General features: G+C 45.5%; 1 protein-coding gene across 1 annotated transcript; it reads right to left on the reverse strand.

The window, feature by feature from the left end:
• Positions 1 to 1903: 1903 nt before the first annotated feature.
• Positions 1904 to 17474, reverse strand: AMDHD2 (amidohydrolase domain containing 2). The gene is made up of 12 exons (XM_087728689.1): positions 17425 to 17474; positions 15535 to 15633; positions 13571 to 13707; positions 12262 to 12401; positions 11214 to 11268; positions 9291 to 9503; positions 7257 to 7345; positions 6869 to 7013; positions 5560 to 5667; positions 5301 to 5369; positions 4012 to 4113; positions 1904 to 2897 (listed from the first exon to the last, which is right to left on the reverse strand). Exons 2-12 carry the CDS (start codon positions 15615 to 15617, stop codon positions 2809 to 2811), a joined length of 1230 nt encoding a protein of 409 aa, XP_087584815.1. The 5' UTR covers positions 15618 to 15633; positions 17425 to 17474; the 3' UTR covers positions 1904 to 2808.
• Positions 17475 to 19319: the final 1845 nt, after the last annotated feature.

Raw genomic sequence — 19319 nt, forward strand, 5'->3', positions numbered from 1 at the left:
GATAGCCTCTTATACAGTTCTGGAAAGGGCTTGATGTATTACTGAAAACTACTAGTACATTTTCTGATCACTATCTTCACAATGAGGCTGCATGGGGTCCACAGAACATTGCTGCCCAAACTACCATTTTTCCAAATATTACATTATAAAATAATTTTGCAATCTGGGCAAGGAAGAGCAGGTAACTGGTTTTTCTTGTTTTTTCTTTTCTTTTGAAGATGTTTTGCTTCTCACCCAAGAAGCTTCCTCAGCTCTGACAGGATGGTGAGGAGGATCCTGTCAAAACTGAAGAAGCTTCTTGGATGAGAAGCGAAATGTCTTGAAAAGAAGAGACTTCTAAAGTCCAGTTGCCCCCTGAAAAAGCACTTTGGTACATCCATGACTTGGATGACTGAGAATCTCTTGCAATAGGACTTCAAGGGGGTTTGGACTACAATTCCTATTCTCCACAGCCTGGGAATGTTTTGTTTAAGCTGCCCAAGTCTCCTTGGAGAGTTGGTTTTTCCACTCATTTTTTTTTCTTAACTTGTGAAAGGGTAGATTTTTGCATTCACTTCTTTCATAAATGATCCAGTGTGGGATTGTTCTCCCCACCCCTTTTTTTCCTCTAATGTTGGGAAAGGTAGAAGGAAAGAGAGAAGGAGAGGATCAGCAGTAAGGGGGGTGCACTCAGCTATAGTAGTGATTAAGCAATGTTGGAAGATCTGAAGGGCCAGGTTGGACACTGATCATTCTGTAGAAAGTCTACCTACCTAGTTGCTAGCAGTTAAAAATTACTTGATGACACTCATCAATCAATCAAAATCATCCCAGCAAATCAATTTGGTGAAAGTTTTAAATTCACAGCATGTCAAAAAGAAGGAAAAAACATGGCATGCAATGAAGCCCAATATTCCTTTCTGTAAAAGGAACAGCACTGATTTCCCACCTTTGAATATATCCTTCTTTGCCAAAAACAGGTTGGACCACATCTCCCATCATTGCCAGCCAACGGTGTTATTGAGTGATTATGGGTCTTGTGAGCCATCGACTTGCAGGAGAATAAAGTAGACATTGTCGGCATCCATACATTTGGCTCAATGTGCAGTGTGAAGCTAGGCATGTTGTGCAAACTGAGGCCATTTGCTGATAGAATCTCCCTTCTCCAAACACTGCATGCTCTTAAAAGCAATGGATTTTTGGATGTCTCTGGGTAAATTTCAGAAGGTTCTTAATCTTGGACAGGAAAAATATTATCTTTATTTCTACAAACCTTTTAACTGAAATATAGCTTTAGAGTATATGAGCAGCAGTGGTGCAGTGGTTAGAGTGCAGTACTGCAGGCTACTTCTGCTGATTACCAGGTTAACTGCCAGCAGTTCAGCAAATCGAATCTCAAGGTTGACCCATCCTCCCATCCTTCCGAGGAGGGTAAAAAGAGAACCCAGATTCTTGGGGGCAGCATGCTGACTCTGTAAACCGCTTAGAGAGGGCTGTAAAAGCACTATGAAGCGGTACATAAGTCTAAGTGTCATTGATATAGTGCTATATAGGTAAGTATGGCCTCCAGACGTGAAAAATCTTCGTTCAAATCAATGAATCTCACTATCTAAAATTATTATACCCTTAAAGAGCCGAGGTGGCGCAGTGGTTAAATGCAGCACTGCAGGATACTTCAGCTGACTGCAGTTCGGCTGTTCAAATCTCACCGGCTCAGGGTTGACTCAGCCTTCCATCCTTCCGAGGTGGGTAAAATGAGGACCCAGATTGTTGTTGGGGGCAATATGCTGAATCTGTAAACCGCTTAGAGGGGGCTGAAAACCCTATGAAGAGGTATATAAGTCTAACTGCTATTGCTATTGCTATTAAAAAGCATATTGCCACTGTTGATTTCTCACCTCCCCCTTGGGTGGTTGAGAATTCAAACCTTGGTAGCAACAGATATTTATCTCCTAGGTTGTGGCATCAGGAAGGGCATCTGGCCAGTAAATGCTCAGCTTCATCTATTCACCCCAAATTTACCCCAAATTAAAGGATTACAAGGTTGTTGTACAAAGGGAGTTTTTTATGTATATATTCTGTATGTATTTCTTTCAGGTGGAATTTGGGAGCCATTAAAAATATTGAACTTATTTTAGGGGGGTTCGTTAATTTATCTGGAATATTATAAAGTTTCCTGCTTGAGCAGAAGGTTGGACTAGAAGACCTCCAAAGTCCCTTCCAACTCTGTTATTCTGTGTTCTTGATCTTTCCAGCTCAACATGAAATAAAACCATATTACAGATTTCAGCAATTGTGGTCAGAAATGGCTCCCAGGCTCTCAAAGAAATGATTTTTGCAGGATGCACATTTTGCTTTGGGGTTTAATGTCACCCCAGATTTTTCAGCTCAGACAAATCCAGTCAGCTGTAACAGTGCTGTATAGAGTTGGCTTTAAATGGGATCAAAGAAGATGACCCCCTTTCCCAAAGCACCATCCAAAGGTTAAAGAGGTTGCACTGAAAAACAAAGAATGAGGCACTCTGGGAAAAAAATGGCTGCTGCTTCGCAGTAGCAGTAAATCTCTTGATAGAACAGTGAGGAAAGTCCCTGTCAAGTTCTGGAAGGAATCCCTCATATCTGTGGGACGGCTACCTGAATCAAGTCAAGACGGAAAGTTCTACCATCCTCCATAGGAAGGAGGGCAGCCAATGCTACGGTTTTCAAAGACAGTCTGTGGAGAAAAATGAGGCAAACCACGAGGCTTTAAGGTGGAAATGCAGCTGTGGGCCACTCTGAGTCCCCCTCGGCCTTCAGCCCGAAGCACTGCTCATCCAGCTCGGCACAACTTCAGATGATGAAGTTGCTTTGTCTCCAAACCTCTTCGCCGGCAATATAAGTGGCCCGTACATGGAGAGTATCATCCAGCAGCACAAAATCTGTAGGAAAAAGAAAATGATGCCTTTCACCCCAGGTTTGGTTGATAGGAATTTGAGGAGTTGGTATACAACTCATTCAGGCACTACAATATTGTTGCGGCCCGCCGGCAGCCAGTAGAGCTGGCAGCAGAGTTGGACAGGGAGGAGGTTGGGGAGGAACATGGGCCAGTCCTGGAGGCTGAGGAAAGCTCAGACGAGGGCTCTGCATCGGAGGCAGAGAGGGGAGTTAGACAGCAGTGAGGCAGAGGAACAGCTGGAGCCTGTTCCCAGTGTGCGCATGCGCAGAGCTGCCAAAAGACAAGAACGACTAAGAAAGCAGGGTCGACTTAAGAGTAAAGCCACACTTTGAAGGTGATTGGCCCCTCCCCAGAGGAAACAAAAGAGAGAACGGGGAGTGGGCTTTTGCAGAAAACCATTCATTCGGATTGGCAAGTTTTGTGTTTGACTTTAAGACACTGTGTGCCAAGTTTGCCTTGCCCTGAGTTTGGAAACTAGTTATCTGGCACCGCACCGCTCCAAGCGAGATAAGGTGCGTGGGGATAAATATTCCTCTGAAAGGCTGTTTACTAAGCCTTGCTGACTGTGAATGTAAGGAATTCAGAGTCGTGTAAATAAAAGAGGTTTTGCAGGGACCAAGACTTTGCTTCTTGCTTTCTGAGGAAGCCTGGGTCAGAACAAATATAGGAGAGATGGATCCAACTCTTTCAGCCAACCCCAATTGAAATTCACACAATTCGTTAAACTACACCTCCCATAATTCTTCATTCAGCAGAGAAGGAGAAGGCAGATGGGCCTCTCCAAGGAGAGAATTCCACGAGTACCACAGGCAGGAAGATTGCAATCCTTGCATCACACCTAACATCTAAAGAGTGGAAGGTGGAACAGAGAAGATAAAGAGGTTTGTGGTTTGGATTTCCACCACCCAGAACCTCTGAAGCAGTGAAGGTGTTGCTGGACCAAGATCAAAAAGAATGAGATCCAATCAAATTCTCTGGGAGACTTTAGCCCAGCCTCTTATTTTCAGCTCAGCTTTTGTGTCAGGATTCTGAATGGATTCCACGTTGAGCTGGAGGCAGTGCGATCCGAATTCAATCCTTGCAAGAGTAAAAAATACCTGCGTCGGTGTCATAATCCAAGGTCCCCTTTTGATCCTCGATATTTAAGAGCTGAGCAGGATGGAGAGAGGCAGCCTCCAGGGCCGCTTCTAAGGAACAGGCTGCAAAATAGAAATGGAGGTTGCTTTTTAGTTAGAATCCACAAAGGCAAAGGGTTCTTCAATCCTTATCCATTCTACACCCCTTCTGAATAGACAGGAGAATCTGTGATTGACGGTGTTTCTAAACCAGTGGTAGTCAACCTGGTCTCTACCGCCCACTAGTGGGCGTTCCAGCTTTCATGGTGGGCGGTAGGGGTTTGCTGTAACTCTGCTTTATAAATTTTATAAAGTAAAGTTTCTTCCCTACTTTATAAATCACCATTACTGTGGAACCGGTGGGCGGTTAGAAAATTTTACTACTAACAGAGATACAAAAGTGGGCGGTAGGTATAAAAAGGTTGACTACCCCTGTTCTAAACCATGAGAATTTGAAAATGGGCGGACTTCAACCCCATGTTCTGACCTTGACTTCCCCACATCCCGAAGCAGATTCCTTGTCCCGACAAAACCCTTTTTGATTTAAGTCATTCACATCCAGCAAAGTCCTGGCAAACAGTCTTTCAGTCTTTGAATTTAAAATCACAGACCTTATCAGGCTTGGAGAGCTGCCAGGGCTGACATCTTCAAAACACAACTTGCTGTACAAGAAAGTACTTGGCAAGAAGTTTCAGAGAGTCACTAATCAATTAAGAGAACCAATTGTCTCCTGCAAACTCCACTCCCCTTTCGCTTCTCTTTTATTTCCTCTGGGAGGGGCTGTTCATTGTCCACCTGTGGCCTTACTCCCAAATCGACCCCTGTTCTTTAGCCGTTCCCTTCGTCTGGCAACTCTGCGCATGCGCCCACTGGGAACAGGCTCCAGCTGTTCTTCTGCCTCACTGATGTCTGACTCTGAAGGCAGCTGATAATTGGCATATGGCTCTGGCCCCCTCCCTGCCTCCGACACAGAGCCCTCATCAGAGCCTTCCCCAGACTCCAGAAATGGCCCATGTTCCTCCCCAACCTCCTCATTGTCTGAGTCTGCAATGAGTTTCACTGGCGGCTGGCAGGCTACAACACCGCCGAATTCCTCAGCCAGGGAATCCCCATGTGGGAATTGAACCTCTACTTGTGGACCTCATCTTTCGCGCCTGACACTGAGTCATTGCGAGGGTCGTCCTTTGGGGGGGCTTACAAATAAATCCCCAGCAAATCTGGCTCCTTGGAAGAGGGCAACTCTCTGTCCTAGTAAGCCAGACTCTCCTTACCGGTGGCATGCATGAAATGCCGGATACAGGTGTCCATGGTGGAGATACTTCCACTCAGTGTTTTGGTCCCTGGAAAGAGAAGGAGGAGAAAGCTGATCAGCCTTACGTGCAAAGACAGTTGGATAGGGGATGATGGGAACTGTAGTCCATTTCACAGCTTTGCAGACACCTTCAGGGTCTCGGGGAAGAGCTTAGGGGGAAAAAAATCAGCTACCTGTTTGAGTGGCTAATTAAGATTTCACCCTAGGAGCGCCCTTACCTGCAATGTAGGCATTTGCACCTTCTACCTCTACCACCAGCTGGCCCAGAGTGTGTCTGCCAGGGGGAAGTCCCATTGCTGGGATAGCATCTGTCACCAGGATCAGACCTAAGGAGGGATAATTTGAGCCTGTTAATTCTACCTGAAAACAACTTCAGTGTTGCAGCAAATAGCAATAGCGCTTAAGACTTATATATCGCTTTACAGCCTTCTCCAAATGGTTTTTACAGTCCACCTCTTGCCCCCAACAATCTGTGTCCCCTTTGGAAGGATGGAACCTTGAGCCTGGTAGGATTCGAACTGCCAAATTGCAAGCAGCCAGCAGTCAGCAGAAGTAGCCTGCAGTACTGCACTCTAACTACTGCGCCACCAAGGATCTTATGGTTAGTTATGTTTTCAGGTATCCCAATGAAGAGACCCAGCCATCTGCATCTTATGTAGGATATATAAATATGGTCACAGAGGTGTCTTCAAACCAACATTAAAACAAACCATGACTTCTTTGTGTTCCCTTTGGCCATCAGTCTCGGAAAAGCAGTTACAATCCATCATTAAAAGCTTCAAGCACAATAAAGCCCCAGGTGAGGACTTTTTACCACCAGAATTATTCAAGAAAGTTCCCAATTGGTGGGGTCCAGTCTTTTTACACATAGAAATAACACCTGCCATACACCAGATGGGTGGAAGATGGCAATAGTTGTCCCCATATATTAAAAAAAAGGAAATAAAAAAGATCCCTTCCCATCTCATTGTCCCCCTTGTGGAGACAGACCTTGAGACTTCACCCTGCCAATGAAAGTGCGTCTACTCAAAGCTATGGTTTTCCCAGTTGCAGTGGATGGCTGTGAAGGTTGGACCATAAGAAAGGCTGAGCTCCAAAGAATGGAGGCCTTTGAATTCTGGTGCTGGAGAAGACTCCTGCGAGTCCCTTGGACTGCAAGGCGACCCAACCGGTCAGTCCTAGAGGAGATCAACCCTGACTGCTCTTTAGAAGGCCAGATCCTGAAGGGGAAACTCAAAGACTTTGGCCACCTAATGAGAAGGAAGGACTCCCTGGAGAAGAGCCTCATGCTGGGAACGACTGAGGGCAAAAGAAGGGGATGGCAGAGACGGAGGTGGCTGGACGGAGTCACCGAAGCAGTCGGCGTGAGCTTAAATGGACTCCAGAGGATGGTAGAGGACCGAAAGGCTTGGAAGAACATTGTCCATGGAGTCGCGATGGGTCGGATACGACTTTGCAACAAACAACAACAAATTTTAAAATGCCCCTTCTCATCTCAGGGGAATTGTCCCCCTGGTAGAGACAGACCTTGAGGATGGGCCCGGTGTGCGATTCTCAGAGCAGCAGGATTCGTATGGATCCCATCTGAGATCATGCCGTAAAACACTTGCTGGCCGGGAGGAATCTTGTCGCTTGTGAGAAGTCCCACAATCCCGGGGTCTCGATGGTGGAACTGCAACAAGAAATGTCAGGACACAAGGCAGTTAAATCCATGGATTAGGAACAAGGACTACAGAACCCACTCTTCCATTTCTTGGCCGGACCACACAACCTGAGCGATCTCCTAAGTGGAGGAATCACAATTCCGTGGAATAATGGGTTTTCCAAACCCCAGGCGTTAATTCACTGAAAAAAAGTAACTTACAACCAGTTGGTTAAGATGCTGGAAGTGGAAACTTGCCTAGGTACTACTCACAGGTAACATGGCATTGAAGAGGTGAGTAATGAAGGTAGCTCCCTGACCAACAGCCGTCTCAGCCTGAGATAAATTAGCCACAGAGTGACCTACAAAAAGAAATGGGAGAGAACTCTATGTACCGTATATACTCGAGTATAGGCCGACCCGAATATAAGCCGAGGCACCTAATTTTACCACAAAAAACTGGAAAAGTTATTGACTCGAGTATAAGCCTAGGGTGGGAAATGCAGCAGCTACCGGTAAATTTCAAAAATAAAAATAGATACCAATAATGTTTTTGAATATTTATTTCAAAGAAAAACAGTAAACTAGCGGTGTATTCAATGAAATACTTCACTCACCTCATGATGCTGATGTCCCGCTGTGATGATGATGTCCCGTGCAGCCGCGGGAGCGATGTCCCGCCTCCTATGACACACGGCACAGTGATTCCTATCATTGGATCACTGTACCAGAGGAGGTGGGACATCGCTATGTGGCTGCTTGCCATAACAAGGAGGAGGTGGGACATCGTTGCAGAGCGGCAGGAGGGGGAGGAAGGGGAATCGTAAGACAGCCCTGCATTACATTAGAACGTGAGGAGGGGGGATGGTGCGGTGCGCGCTGCGCGGCAAACTGACACAGAGGGAGGGGAAACTCACAGGGGCACTGGGCCATTCACGAGTGTCACCCAGCGGCATGGCCCCGCCCCTTTTTCTCCTCCATTTCGGGCAAATTTTTCACTGACTCGAGTATAAGCCGAGGCGGCTTTTTTCAGCCCAAAAAGTGGGCTGAAAAACTAGGCTTATACTCGAGTATATACAGTACCGTATTTCATTTCATTCATTTCATTTCATTTTATTATATTTATATGCCGCCCTTTTCCCCGGAGGGGACTCAGGGCGGCTAACAAATCAAATCAGGGAAGGGGGGGGTACAGACAAAAAATAAAAAACAAAACATAACAATACATAATTTAAAAACACACAACAGTCATACCATTCGAAACGGGGGCAGCAGCTCTTTAGCCCCAGGCCTGTCGGAACAGCCAGGTTTTAACGGCTTTGCGGAAGGCCTGGAGGGTGGTGAGGGTTCGAATCTCCACGGGGAGCTCGTTCCAAAGGGTTGGAGCAGCCACAGAGAAGGCTCTCCTCCGGGTAGTCACCAGTCGACACTGGCCGGCAGATGGAATTCGGAGGAGGCCTAATCTGTGGGACCTAATCGGTCTAGTGGAGGTGATTGGCAGCAGGCGGTCTCTCAAGTACCCAGGTCCAATACCATGAATTTTCCAGAATATAAGACACACCAAGATTTTGAAGAGACAATTTTTTTAAAAAAAGGTTTTGCATTCTGCAGACCTCCCAAAAAATGGCCTGTTTTTCGTGAAAACAAGCCTGACCCCACCCCCAGGGCATAAATAGCCTTTAGGAGGCTTGTAGAGTGCTACTGGGGGGGGGGGAGCAAAAACGAGCAAAAAACGGTCCATTTTTTTGTCAAAAAAGGGCATGCATAGCCTTTAGGAGGCTTGTAGAGTACTCCTGGGGGTTGGGCAAAAGTCAGCCCTCCCCAGCCCCTAGGAGCACTGTATAAGCCTCCTAAAGGCTGTGTACGGCCATGTTGGTGAAGGGGGGCAGGGTTTCAGGAGGCCAATAGCAATAGCAATAGCAGACTTATACACCGCTTCATAGGGCTTTCAGCCCTCTCTAAGCTGTTTACAGAGTCAGCATATTGCCCCCAACAACAATCCGGGTTCTCATTTTACCCACCTCGGAAGGATGGAAGGCTGAGTCAACCCTGAGCCGGTGAGATTTGAACAGCCGAACTGCAGAACTGCAGTCAGCTGAAGTAGCCTGCAGTGCTGCATTTAAGCACTGCGCCACCTCAGCCAAAAATGCTGCATTCAGTGTATAAGACGCACCCAGATTTTCAGCCTCTTTTTTTGAGGGGAAAAGGTGCGTCTTATACTCCGAAAAACACGGTAATGTTCCTATCCAGGTTCCAGGCAATACATCCCTTTCAATAAGAACTTCACCATCCAAGGACAACGTTTACCCAGTGATACGCAGATGCCCCTCTTGGTCAGCTCCCGGATCACTTCACCACTGCGTTTTATCTCAGGGGCTAAAGTGACAATCCGGACGCAATCCAGGCTCCCATACATGGCCAGCAAATCCTGAAAGGCTCCCGACTCAAACGTACGGAGGCAATTTTCTGGGTGAGCCCCCTTCTTCTCTTTGCTGATGAAGGGACCCTCCAGATGAATCCCTGCCAGAGGAAAACAAAAAGACATCCAAACTTCTGAAACAAGATGAGGCAAGTTTGTCTGGACCCTTGAAGAGTTTAATATGGATCCTACGACAAACTCCAACTGAAGTTAAGGTCTGTAGTCTATTTCCAAATCTCCAAGATCTTAGCCATGATGATCTGGAGTAGCGATCAACAACTGGTGGATCCGTGGACCACTGGGGGTCCATGAGAAAATTTTGGTGTCCCGCAGAAAAATTATTTGCATTTTTAATATTGCACTAAATCAGGGGTCCTGAAACTACGGCCCCTGGGCTGGATATGTGCAGTGAACGCTTGTGTTGCTGCAGAGACTCTCCCCCTTCGGGGTCTTTTTGTGTAGGTCAGAGGGGGGCAGAAATTCCGCCTTGGGGTCTGCTTCAGCCTCCTGGTGAGGGGCTTTGGGCGAAGGCTGGAGGGAAGTGTCGCTGGTGGTGAAGAGCCGGAGGGCCTCGTTCCAATGGGACTGCATCATTGTCTGGAACTGGCTGACCATCTCAGCCTGCTCCAGGTGCCGGTACCTGGCCCCGCACTCCCACAGGTCTTCCCTCTGCTTGGATAGCCAATGCTCGTAGTCCTCAGTGAGGTGCTTCTGCTTAGCTCTCCTTCTTGGTCAGATCCAATTTGAGCTGAGCTGTTTTGTCAACTCTTTCTCCTGGTGGCTGCTTAGCTCCAGCAACTGCTTCCTGTTGGGGCCCTAAGGAGCGTGGGCGGAGAGGCGAGGAGTAGCTAGGAGGGGAGGGGTGAGTAGAGGCCGGTGAAGTGCCCTCAATGTGAGTGACATTGAGTTGGCCATGCCCACCCAGCCACATGACCATCTAGCCACACCTACTCAGCCGGTCATTAGGCAGATCATATTAGTGGTCGGCAGGATTTAAAATTATGAATGTAATGGTCCCTGTGGGCCGAAAGGTTGGTGACCATCGATCTAGAGCAGTGTTTCTCAACCTTGGTAACTTGAAGATGTCCGGACTTCAACTCCCAGAATTCCCCAGCCAGCGAATGCTGGCTGGGGAATTCTGGAAGTTGAAGTCCAGACATCTTCAAGTTGCCAAGGTTGAGAAACACTGATCTAGAGTTCTTAAAAAATAATAATGAGTAAATCTATATGGCATTTGAGCCTACATATAATTGTGGCCGCAAGAATAACCTGTGTGTAATTTTGAAATCTACTATCATACCATCGGAAGATGCCATAATTAAAAAGATTTATGAATGTGCAGAAATGGACAGAATGACAGGTTGGCTGAGGGACAAAGGAGAAACGGAACATTAGCCTGAACCAATGGTATATGTGGGTGACAAGGAGAACAGCAGGGACTTAAAAACTGGGAAAGTTAAATAGCAGTTGTTAACAATGGGAACTAAAAGTGAACATGGGTATTGTAATAGATCCCTGAACTTTGTAATGAGAAGATGCTGGTTAGAGACTAAACAATGAGGAAGGAAAAAAAAGTTGGGCTGTGAATGACTGTCACCGCGGGGGTGGGGGGTGGGGTTGTATGTTTAAAGTTGTTTTTGTATTTGTATGTCTTATTTTTTTTAAAAAAGTATAACCAATAAAGATTATCTAGAGTTCTTGAAGGCGTTTACCCTCAGAAAGGCACCAGATTAGAGACAAGTGCAAAAGATCTTTATCTTTCTTACCCCATCCAAAGATACAACTATTAACGATGAATGATTCTTATTCACCTAAGACACCAGCTCCATGAGGCCCTCCGTTTTGTACACAGATCTGAGGTAGAACCTAGTTAGTAAGAGAGAAGACAGTGGGACCATTGTTACTGAATCACATTATCCATAAAATGTAGTTGTCTTTCTTTGATCAATTCACTTATTCATCAACTCCTTATTATCAAACGAGATCAAAAAGAACCAGTGGGAGAGTAGGTGGCAATAGCTGAGTCAAAATTAGCCAGGATTAATCAGGTGTGTAAAGTAAAAGTAAAGGTTCCCCTTGCACATGTGTGCTAGTCATTCCTGACTCTAGGAGGGGCGGTGCTCATGTCGGTTTCAAAGCCGAAGAGCCAGCGCTGTCCGAAGATGTCTCCGTGGTCATGTGGCCGGCATGATTAAACTCTGAAGGAGCACGGAACGCTGTTCCCTTCCCACCAAAGGTGGTCCCTATTTATCTATTTGCATTTTTACATGCTTTCGAACTACTAGGTTAGCAGAAGCTGGGACAAGTAATGGGAACTCACTCCGTTACGCAGCGCTAAGGATACGAATCACCGAGCTGCCGACCTTTCTGATCGACAAGCTCAGCGTCTTAGTCACTGAGCCACTGTGTCCCTGGGGTTATAATAATGCTTCAGTTTTAACCACCATCTTCTTTTGAATTTGACGTCAAAGAAGATCCAGAGAGTCCTCAATGAACGACCACAATGGGGACCAAAAACTTCTGTTGCTAAGCAAGGTGGTTGTTAAATGAGTCGTGCCTGAATTATGTTTATTTTTTATTAAATGTATTTGCCACCCAGAAGCTGGGACAAGTAACGGGAGCTCACTCGGTTATACGGTGCTAGGGATTCGAACCGCTGAACTGCCAACCCTCTGATCAAACTTTTCTCCAGGTGTTGAATGTGTTGCACAAAATGCTTGTTCTGCTTTTTCTCCCAACTGGTTAATTTCATGTAGCAACCTAAACCATCGACCAGGATGGACAAACTATAGAGGCCAGGTTGACCCAATTCAATCAAAACAAAACAAAAATCCATGTTACAGCTTTGGATCTCCTCACCTTGTGATAGACCGAAGATGGTGAGGTCACCATCGTGGGGCAAAACGAAGTCACTCCATTGGACAGTATCCTCTGGCCAACCAGTGAAATTCCTGCTTGTGCATCATCTGTAGCCAGGGAGAAATCTACTCCGAACCCCCCTGAGAAGACAGAAGGAGATGCCCATCCTTGTTATTTTGGTTGTCCAGTGACTTGCCTCTGTGCAAAGCATATTTATACAGCTGGATAATATACTCCTCAGATGGTGGAATTAATTTATCTCTGGCTTTCCAATGACAATCCATCTTTAGAAATGTAATTGTCCTTTCCCAATCCATTCTGACTGAGGTTGGTTATGGCATAATCCTCTGATTGCTTGCAAGTATCTTGAACTGTAACTTCCACTAGCCAAGTGCTGCAGCCTGCCAGTGGCCAGAACAGCTGGCAACAGATTCGGACAGTGAGGAGGTTGGGGAGGAACACGGGCCATTCCTGGATCTGGGGAAGGCTCTCATGAGGGCTCTGTGTTGGAGGCAGAGAGGGGGCCAGAGCCGTCTGACAGTTATCAGCTGCCTTCAGAGTCAGACATCAATGATGCAGACAAACAGCTGGAGCCTGTTCCCAGGGAGCGCATGCACAGAGTTGCCACAGGAAGGGAACAGCTAAAGAACAGGGGTCAATTTGGGAGAAAGGCCACAGGTGGACGATAAATGGCCCCTCCCAGAGGAAATAAAAGAGGAGCGAAAGGGGAGTGGAGTTTGCAAGAGACCATTAGTTCGCTTAATTGGTTCATGACTCTCCGAGACGCCTTACCAAGTTTTGCAGATATCAGCCTGGCAGCTCTCCAAGCCAGATAAGGTCTGTGACTATAAATCCTCCCTTGAAAGACTTTGCTGGAGGTGAATGAGCAGAATTCACAATCAATTAATAAAAGGGGTTTTTGTTGGGACCAGGAGTTTGCTTCATGCTCTTGGGAAGCCTCAGTCACAACGCATAATACTTGATACTTAATACGCAGGTGCAGAGTTGCCAGACGAAGGGAACAGCTAAAGAACAGGGGTTGACTTGGGAGTAAGGCCACAGGTGGACGATGAATGGCCCCATCCATAAGGATGTGTGTTTGTGTTTTATTTTTATAGTTATAATGTACATGCAAGATGGCATTTAATTTCGTTGTACGAGGTGCAAGTGCAATAAAGTAAACTTAACTTAAATCTATATATTTATTTGAACTGCCTGGACTCCGGATGTCTTGTGCTTGACCATTTCTGCATCACTTGGATTGGGGCCCTTGGTTTTCTCCTAAGCTACAGCAGTTGCAATGCCTTACCATTGATTTGTACATCAATGAAGCCCGGTGCCAGGATGCTGCCTTTACAATCCAGTTGGACATCCGCAGACTTTTTCTCATCGAAGAACACCTTCTCTGGGTTTAAGATCTTCCCAGCTCTTACCCATAGATCCTCTCTGAAAACAGAAGGAGCTAGTCATCCATCCCTCCAATATATATATTGCATATAAAAATGGCTGTGTCTGTGTATGTTCCAGCATAACTCTGAAACGCCTCAAGCAATTTCAACCAAATGTGGTACGCAGATGACTTACTCTCTGGAAACAAATACTATGGGGGTAGGATACCTCTAACACCCTTCAGAATATGTGCTTTGTTAAGATACAGCCTGTTGTGCCTTAAAATGACTTCTACTGTACCGCTGTAAAATGGCTTCTACTGTACCGCTGTAAAATGGCTTCTACTGTACAACGCAATGGAGTTGCCATGGTAATGGCTTCACAGTACTCCACAAGTGGGCTCCCTCTGGTAAGGGCAAAAATCCAACATTAGAAATTATGTTTGGTACAGTGATAGTAAAATACATAAAGATTTTTGATTTAAAATGTACAATTCAATTTGAATGAAGTATATGTAATGATTGTGGAAGAAACGCACGAAATGTATTTGTAACCAACTGACATGCTTTCTACAAGATGTAATGAAGGATGATTCTTTTTTTTTGTGTTTTTGTTTAATTAAATAATAAAACTTAAAAAAAAAAAAGAAATTATGTTTGGTCCGGACATTTTCCCCCTATAAATAAATACCCGGGCAACGACGGGTTATTGGCTAGTTCTTAGATGAAATTTTCACTTGAACTCTCCTTTAGCCAATCAACCAAAGGCAGTTTTCTGCTGGAATCTCAGTGGTAATTTATTCTGCGGTGAACAGAGTTTTATTCTCCATCCAGAGAGTTTGCTACATGATAGTTTGGTTCTATCAAGTTTTATTGATTGTAAGCGGGTGAGGAAAGAGAGGACTAGCAGGCACTAGTTTCTAAGGGAGCCTTCTCTTTACTCATGAGGTTGCCTGATCTCAAAGTTTTTTTTTCCCTTTGGGGAAAGTTCTGGAGAAGATGGTTGGAGATTATTGTTGCGAGGTGCCCAAAATTCAATGACACACCAAAATGGTAAAAAGTGTTAAGGAATGTGGTGGACTGGATTCCCAGAAGAGAGGATTCCAGAAGAGTAAGAGTTTGTGTGAGATAAAGAGGGTGAAGACAGTCCCTCCCTCATAATCCCCAGAGTATATGCTTCATGCAGTTAATAGTCTGCTTCAGTTTGATAAGATTTTGTTTATAAGAGTGGAAACAATAGCAATAGCACTTAGACTTATATACCACTTTACAGTGCTTTACAGCGCTCTCTAAGTGGTTTACAGAGTCAGCCTCTTGCCCCCAAGAGTCTGCGTCCTCATTTTACCCACCTCGGAAGGATGGAAGGCTGAGTCAATCTTGAGCCTGGTGAGATTTGAACTGCCAAATTGCAGGTGGCCAGCAGAAGCCGCCTTCAGTACTGCAGCCTAACCGATGTGCCACTGCAACTCTTAATAATAAAGAATTCTGCTTGGAAGCTTCGTCCCCAAAAGCCAACATCTGTCTTGGCTTTTGGGGCCTGACAGAAAAATATAATATATAAATAAATGGAGCAATAAGTATTATCGGTTCCTTTCTACTTAGAGGACATAAACCTTAGCAGAATGTTCTTTAGAAGAGAATATTTGTAACTCGTGGTTGAAATGGGGAGTCCCTGGTTTTTCCCACTTATTTTTTTTGGCAGACGTTTAATTACCAAACTCGGTAACATCATCAGTGTTAGATGGGATTGAGGTTTATTCCGTTTACAAACCACAGAATATTCTTTGGGATAAAACTATCTTACCCACTTCCATTGGAAGCATAGCATTCCATGCTTATATCTAAATCATTAGAACAAGATGGAAACCGAGAAGAAAGTTCTTACCTTTGCAAGACATGTTCCTTCAAAATCCGGCAGTTGGTAAATTGGAGGATTGGCGCATCCACAGTGGATTTATGGCATGGCATCCTTCATGTAAGACAACTATAACAGCATGGAGGGAAGACGAAGGAAGCCTTATTTAATCATCTACTAGCTGCTAACCCAGCGTGGCCCAGATATTTATTTATAGGGGGAAAATGTCCGGACCAAACATAATTTCTAATGTTGGTATTTTTGCCCTTACCAGAAGGAGCCCCCTTGTGGAATACTGTGAAGCCGTTACCATGGCAACTCCACTGCGCTGTACAGTAGAAGCCTTTACGGCAGTACAGTAGAATCCATTTAGAGGCACAACAGGCTGCATCTTAACAGAACACACATCCCCAGGGGTGTTAAGGGTGTCTTACCCACAATTTCAAGTTATATTATATTATTATATTATATCTATAAAGTTCACTATTCTGTTCATTAATACATTTAAATAAAAGAAACAAAACCTGGGTTTAACGTAGTGTTTCTTATTTTATTTATTTATTGAATTTATTTGCTGCCCCCTCTCGTAACAAAATGACTCTGGGTGGCTTTTAAGAGGTGTGCACTTTTAGTGACCTGAATCATGGCATGCATTAAATCATCCTCTTTTAACAACCCCCATAATCCCTTGCAGGGTGGAGTATGAGCAACTGAATGGAGCTGAGTGTTTATTGTTCGGCTGCCCTTCCTGTCGCCAATGTGGAGTTTTGTTCAGCAGATATATTCTCAGCGTGAGAGAAAAATATCTGCCTCAACCTAGGATCAAACTCAGCTTCCTGAGAGAGTTGCACCTCTAGGCCACCGCACCACTCATGGCATGCATTAAATGGCTGTGTAAAAATTCCAAAGGCTGAGCTTGCTTGGTGTGATCAGCCCACCACAAACAAATCACACTGACCCACAACACAGATCTCAATGTTATGCGCCAAAGAGAACATTTTTATCAACACCTAAAGAGCAAAAGAGACGGGATGCTAACCCCTTTCTAGGCACTGTTGGTGGCATAACCGACATTGCCCTACTAGAGGGTACAAAGTTAAGGACCTGATCTCGCTGCCCCCATCCTTGTTTTCCCCAGCAACACTGGTGCAGTACTTTTCCTGCAGTTTAGAATGGCGAAATCTTGCAAAAAATCGCCCCCCCCAAAAAAACCCAGAGATCTGACTTTAGTTGCATTGATCGCGGCTTCTCTTTCATGGCGGTGGCTAGGAATCGAAAAGGGCTGGCCAGCCAATCAATTAACCAAATCAACCAACCAACCAATCAAATCAATCAAATCAACCAATCAATCAACCAAACCAACCAAACTCAACTCAACCAATCAAATCAACAAATCAAGCAAATCAACCACCAACTCAACTCAAATCAACCAATCAACCAATCAAATCAAACCAAATCAATCAATCAATCAACCAAATCAACCAACCAACCCAACCCATCAACCAATCAAATCAACCAACCAACCAACTCAACCCAACCCATCAACCAATCAAATCAAATCAAATCAAATCAAATCAAATCAATCAATTGCCCTTTTCCATTTTTAAACCGATCTGCCCGCCTTTCCTTTGGCCAACCTGCCGCGATCGCTTCTCCTCCCAAGCAAGCAGCGATCCACCAACGGACCCTCTGGGATCCTGTCTCGGCGGCGGCGGCGGGCACTGAAACCGCCTGTCCGTCATTGCAGAGGGAGGAGCCCACGTCGCCTCCCTCCCCTCCAGGTTCCCAAAGCCAGCCGGGGAGGCAGGGGAAGCTTCCCCGGGACTGGGAAGTCTTCTCCAGGGGAAGCGAGGAACCACCAGCCGTTGACCCCCGCCTCCTCCGCCCAGAACCGCGGAGGAGCAGCCGCCTCGGGCTTACCGGGCTCCCGCCGAGCCTTTTCCCAACCCGCAGCCAACTTCTTTCCTTTGGGGCTGCCCGCAAGTTCCCGACCCGGATCACGTGACCGCTCCACATCAGCTGATTGGGAGGAGGGGGAGCGATCTCTCTCTCGGGGGGTCACGTGAGTGGCGGAGGGGAGTCGCCATGATGGGAAGGGAAGGGGGGGGGAAGGCGGTAGCGGTTTCGTTGGCCGCCGCCATCTTGGTGAGGTCGTAGCGATGCGGAAAGAGCGATGCGCCAGTGCGTGGGCGGAGTTGATGTGGACTACAAACTCCATGCTTCTGTTATTCCCTACGTCTTGTCCCAGATGCAGCTATCCGTCTGCAGATTTTTCCCCCCCGATTTATTCCCATCCTTACTTAGGAAATGTATGCGTCATCCATTTCCTTCCCCAATAATACTGGGTAGTTTTTAAAGCTGTGATTTAAAAATCCATAAAGACATTTTATGTAGGCACTTAAGTATCAGTTGCATTTCTATCCCTGGGCAATCAGTTGGATCTTCAGGGGCTGATATTGTAAAAATGACAGTAAATTTTTTTTTGGTTCCTCCTGAACTGTATAAATAGGGACGTGGTGGATCAGTAGCTAAGACACTGAGCTTGTATATCAGAAAGGTCGGAAGTTGGGCCATTCGAATCCCTAGCGCAGGGTAATGGAGTGAGCTCCTGTTACTTGTCCCAGCTTCCGCCAACCTAGCAGTTTGAAAGCACGTAAAAAGTGCAAGTAGAAAAATAGGAACCACCTTTGGTGGGAAGGTAAGTATTCCATGTGCCTTCGGCATTTAGTCATACCGGCCACATGACCACAGAGATGTCTTCGTACAGCGCTGGCTCTTTGGCTTTGAAACGGAGATGAGCACCGCCCCCTAGAGTTGGAAATGACTGGCACATATGTGCGAGGGGAACCTTTACCTTTAAATTGTATAAGGAGCTTATTTTAATTTGGCATGCCGTAATATGAAATACATTATGCAACATGCATGTGTCGAAACGTGTTGCTATCACTGCCGTTCTTGTGAAAACCCTGTTAATGTGGAAGGTGAATGTTTGTCAGTTAGGAATCTATTCCTAGCAGTTAAGGTGCAGAATAGGTACTGAAAATGGTGTTTCCCCCCCCCCCTAAGTGATGCTGTTTTATACATGATATATAATATCTTGATTCAGAGATAACACTAAGTCTTAACAGACGTGTTCACACATCATACCAAAGCAACATTGAGATTGCAGTATTTCTTCAATAGGAAGGATGAATTCAGCCCAAGTATCCCAAAATCGAAATGTGGACATTTATAACGCTCAGTATAACGTGTAGCATGTTAACAATGTGAAATGTATCTTTTTTTTGTGTTGTTTCATGGTGATGGAGTTTAATATGTGGATGCACAGCTTGGAGAACCCTTCAAATGCTTTTTGAAATACACGTATCCATTTCACTTCTTCCCTCCCTGTGGTGGAGAAAAGTAGAACGGATAATGCAGAAATAAGAAAATGATATGCGGATAAATCAATTTAGTGGCATGAAACTAGACTTTGGTTGGGGATGTGGGGGGAAGGAAAGGAAGAGATGGAGAGAGAACATAGCCCTGTGTGGGTTTTAATAACATCTGAATTTATTCTTCGGGACCATATGTCCATTTGAATGTCAGGCAGTTCCAGCACAAGAAAAGATTTTGTAGGGTTGTTTTTTTTTTAAATGAAAAAAACCTACGAAGCATCAAAGGTGCATAACGGAATAATAATACAGGCAAGAGTTTCCCGCTGCAGCATTGCGTCGGTTTGAGAATGACCAGCAAAAACAACTGGCTCTGGGTTGCTTGCGAAGAGCTTGCCCCCCCATCCTCAAAGGGTTTCCTAGCCCAGACCTGCATATTAA

Source organism: Thamnophis sirtalis, unplaced genomic scaffold (genome assembly GCF_051295495.1).
Source record: "Thamnophis sirtalis isolate CommonGarterSnake01/CBP01778 unplaced genomic scaffold, rThaSir2_p1.2 scaffold_14, whole genome shotgun sequence".
NCBI lineage: Eukaryota > Metazoa > Chordata > Lepidosauria > Squamata > Natricidae > Thamnophis > Thamnophis sirtalis.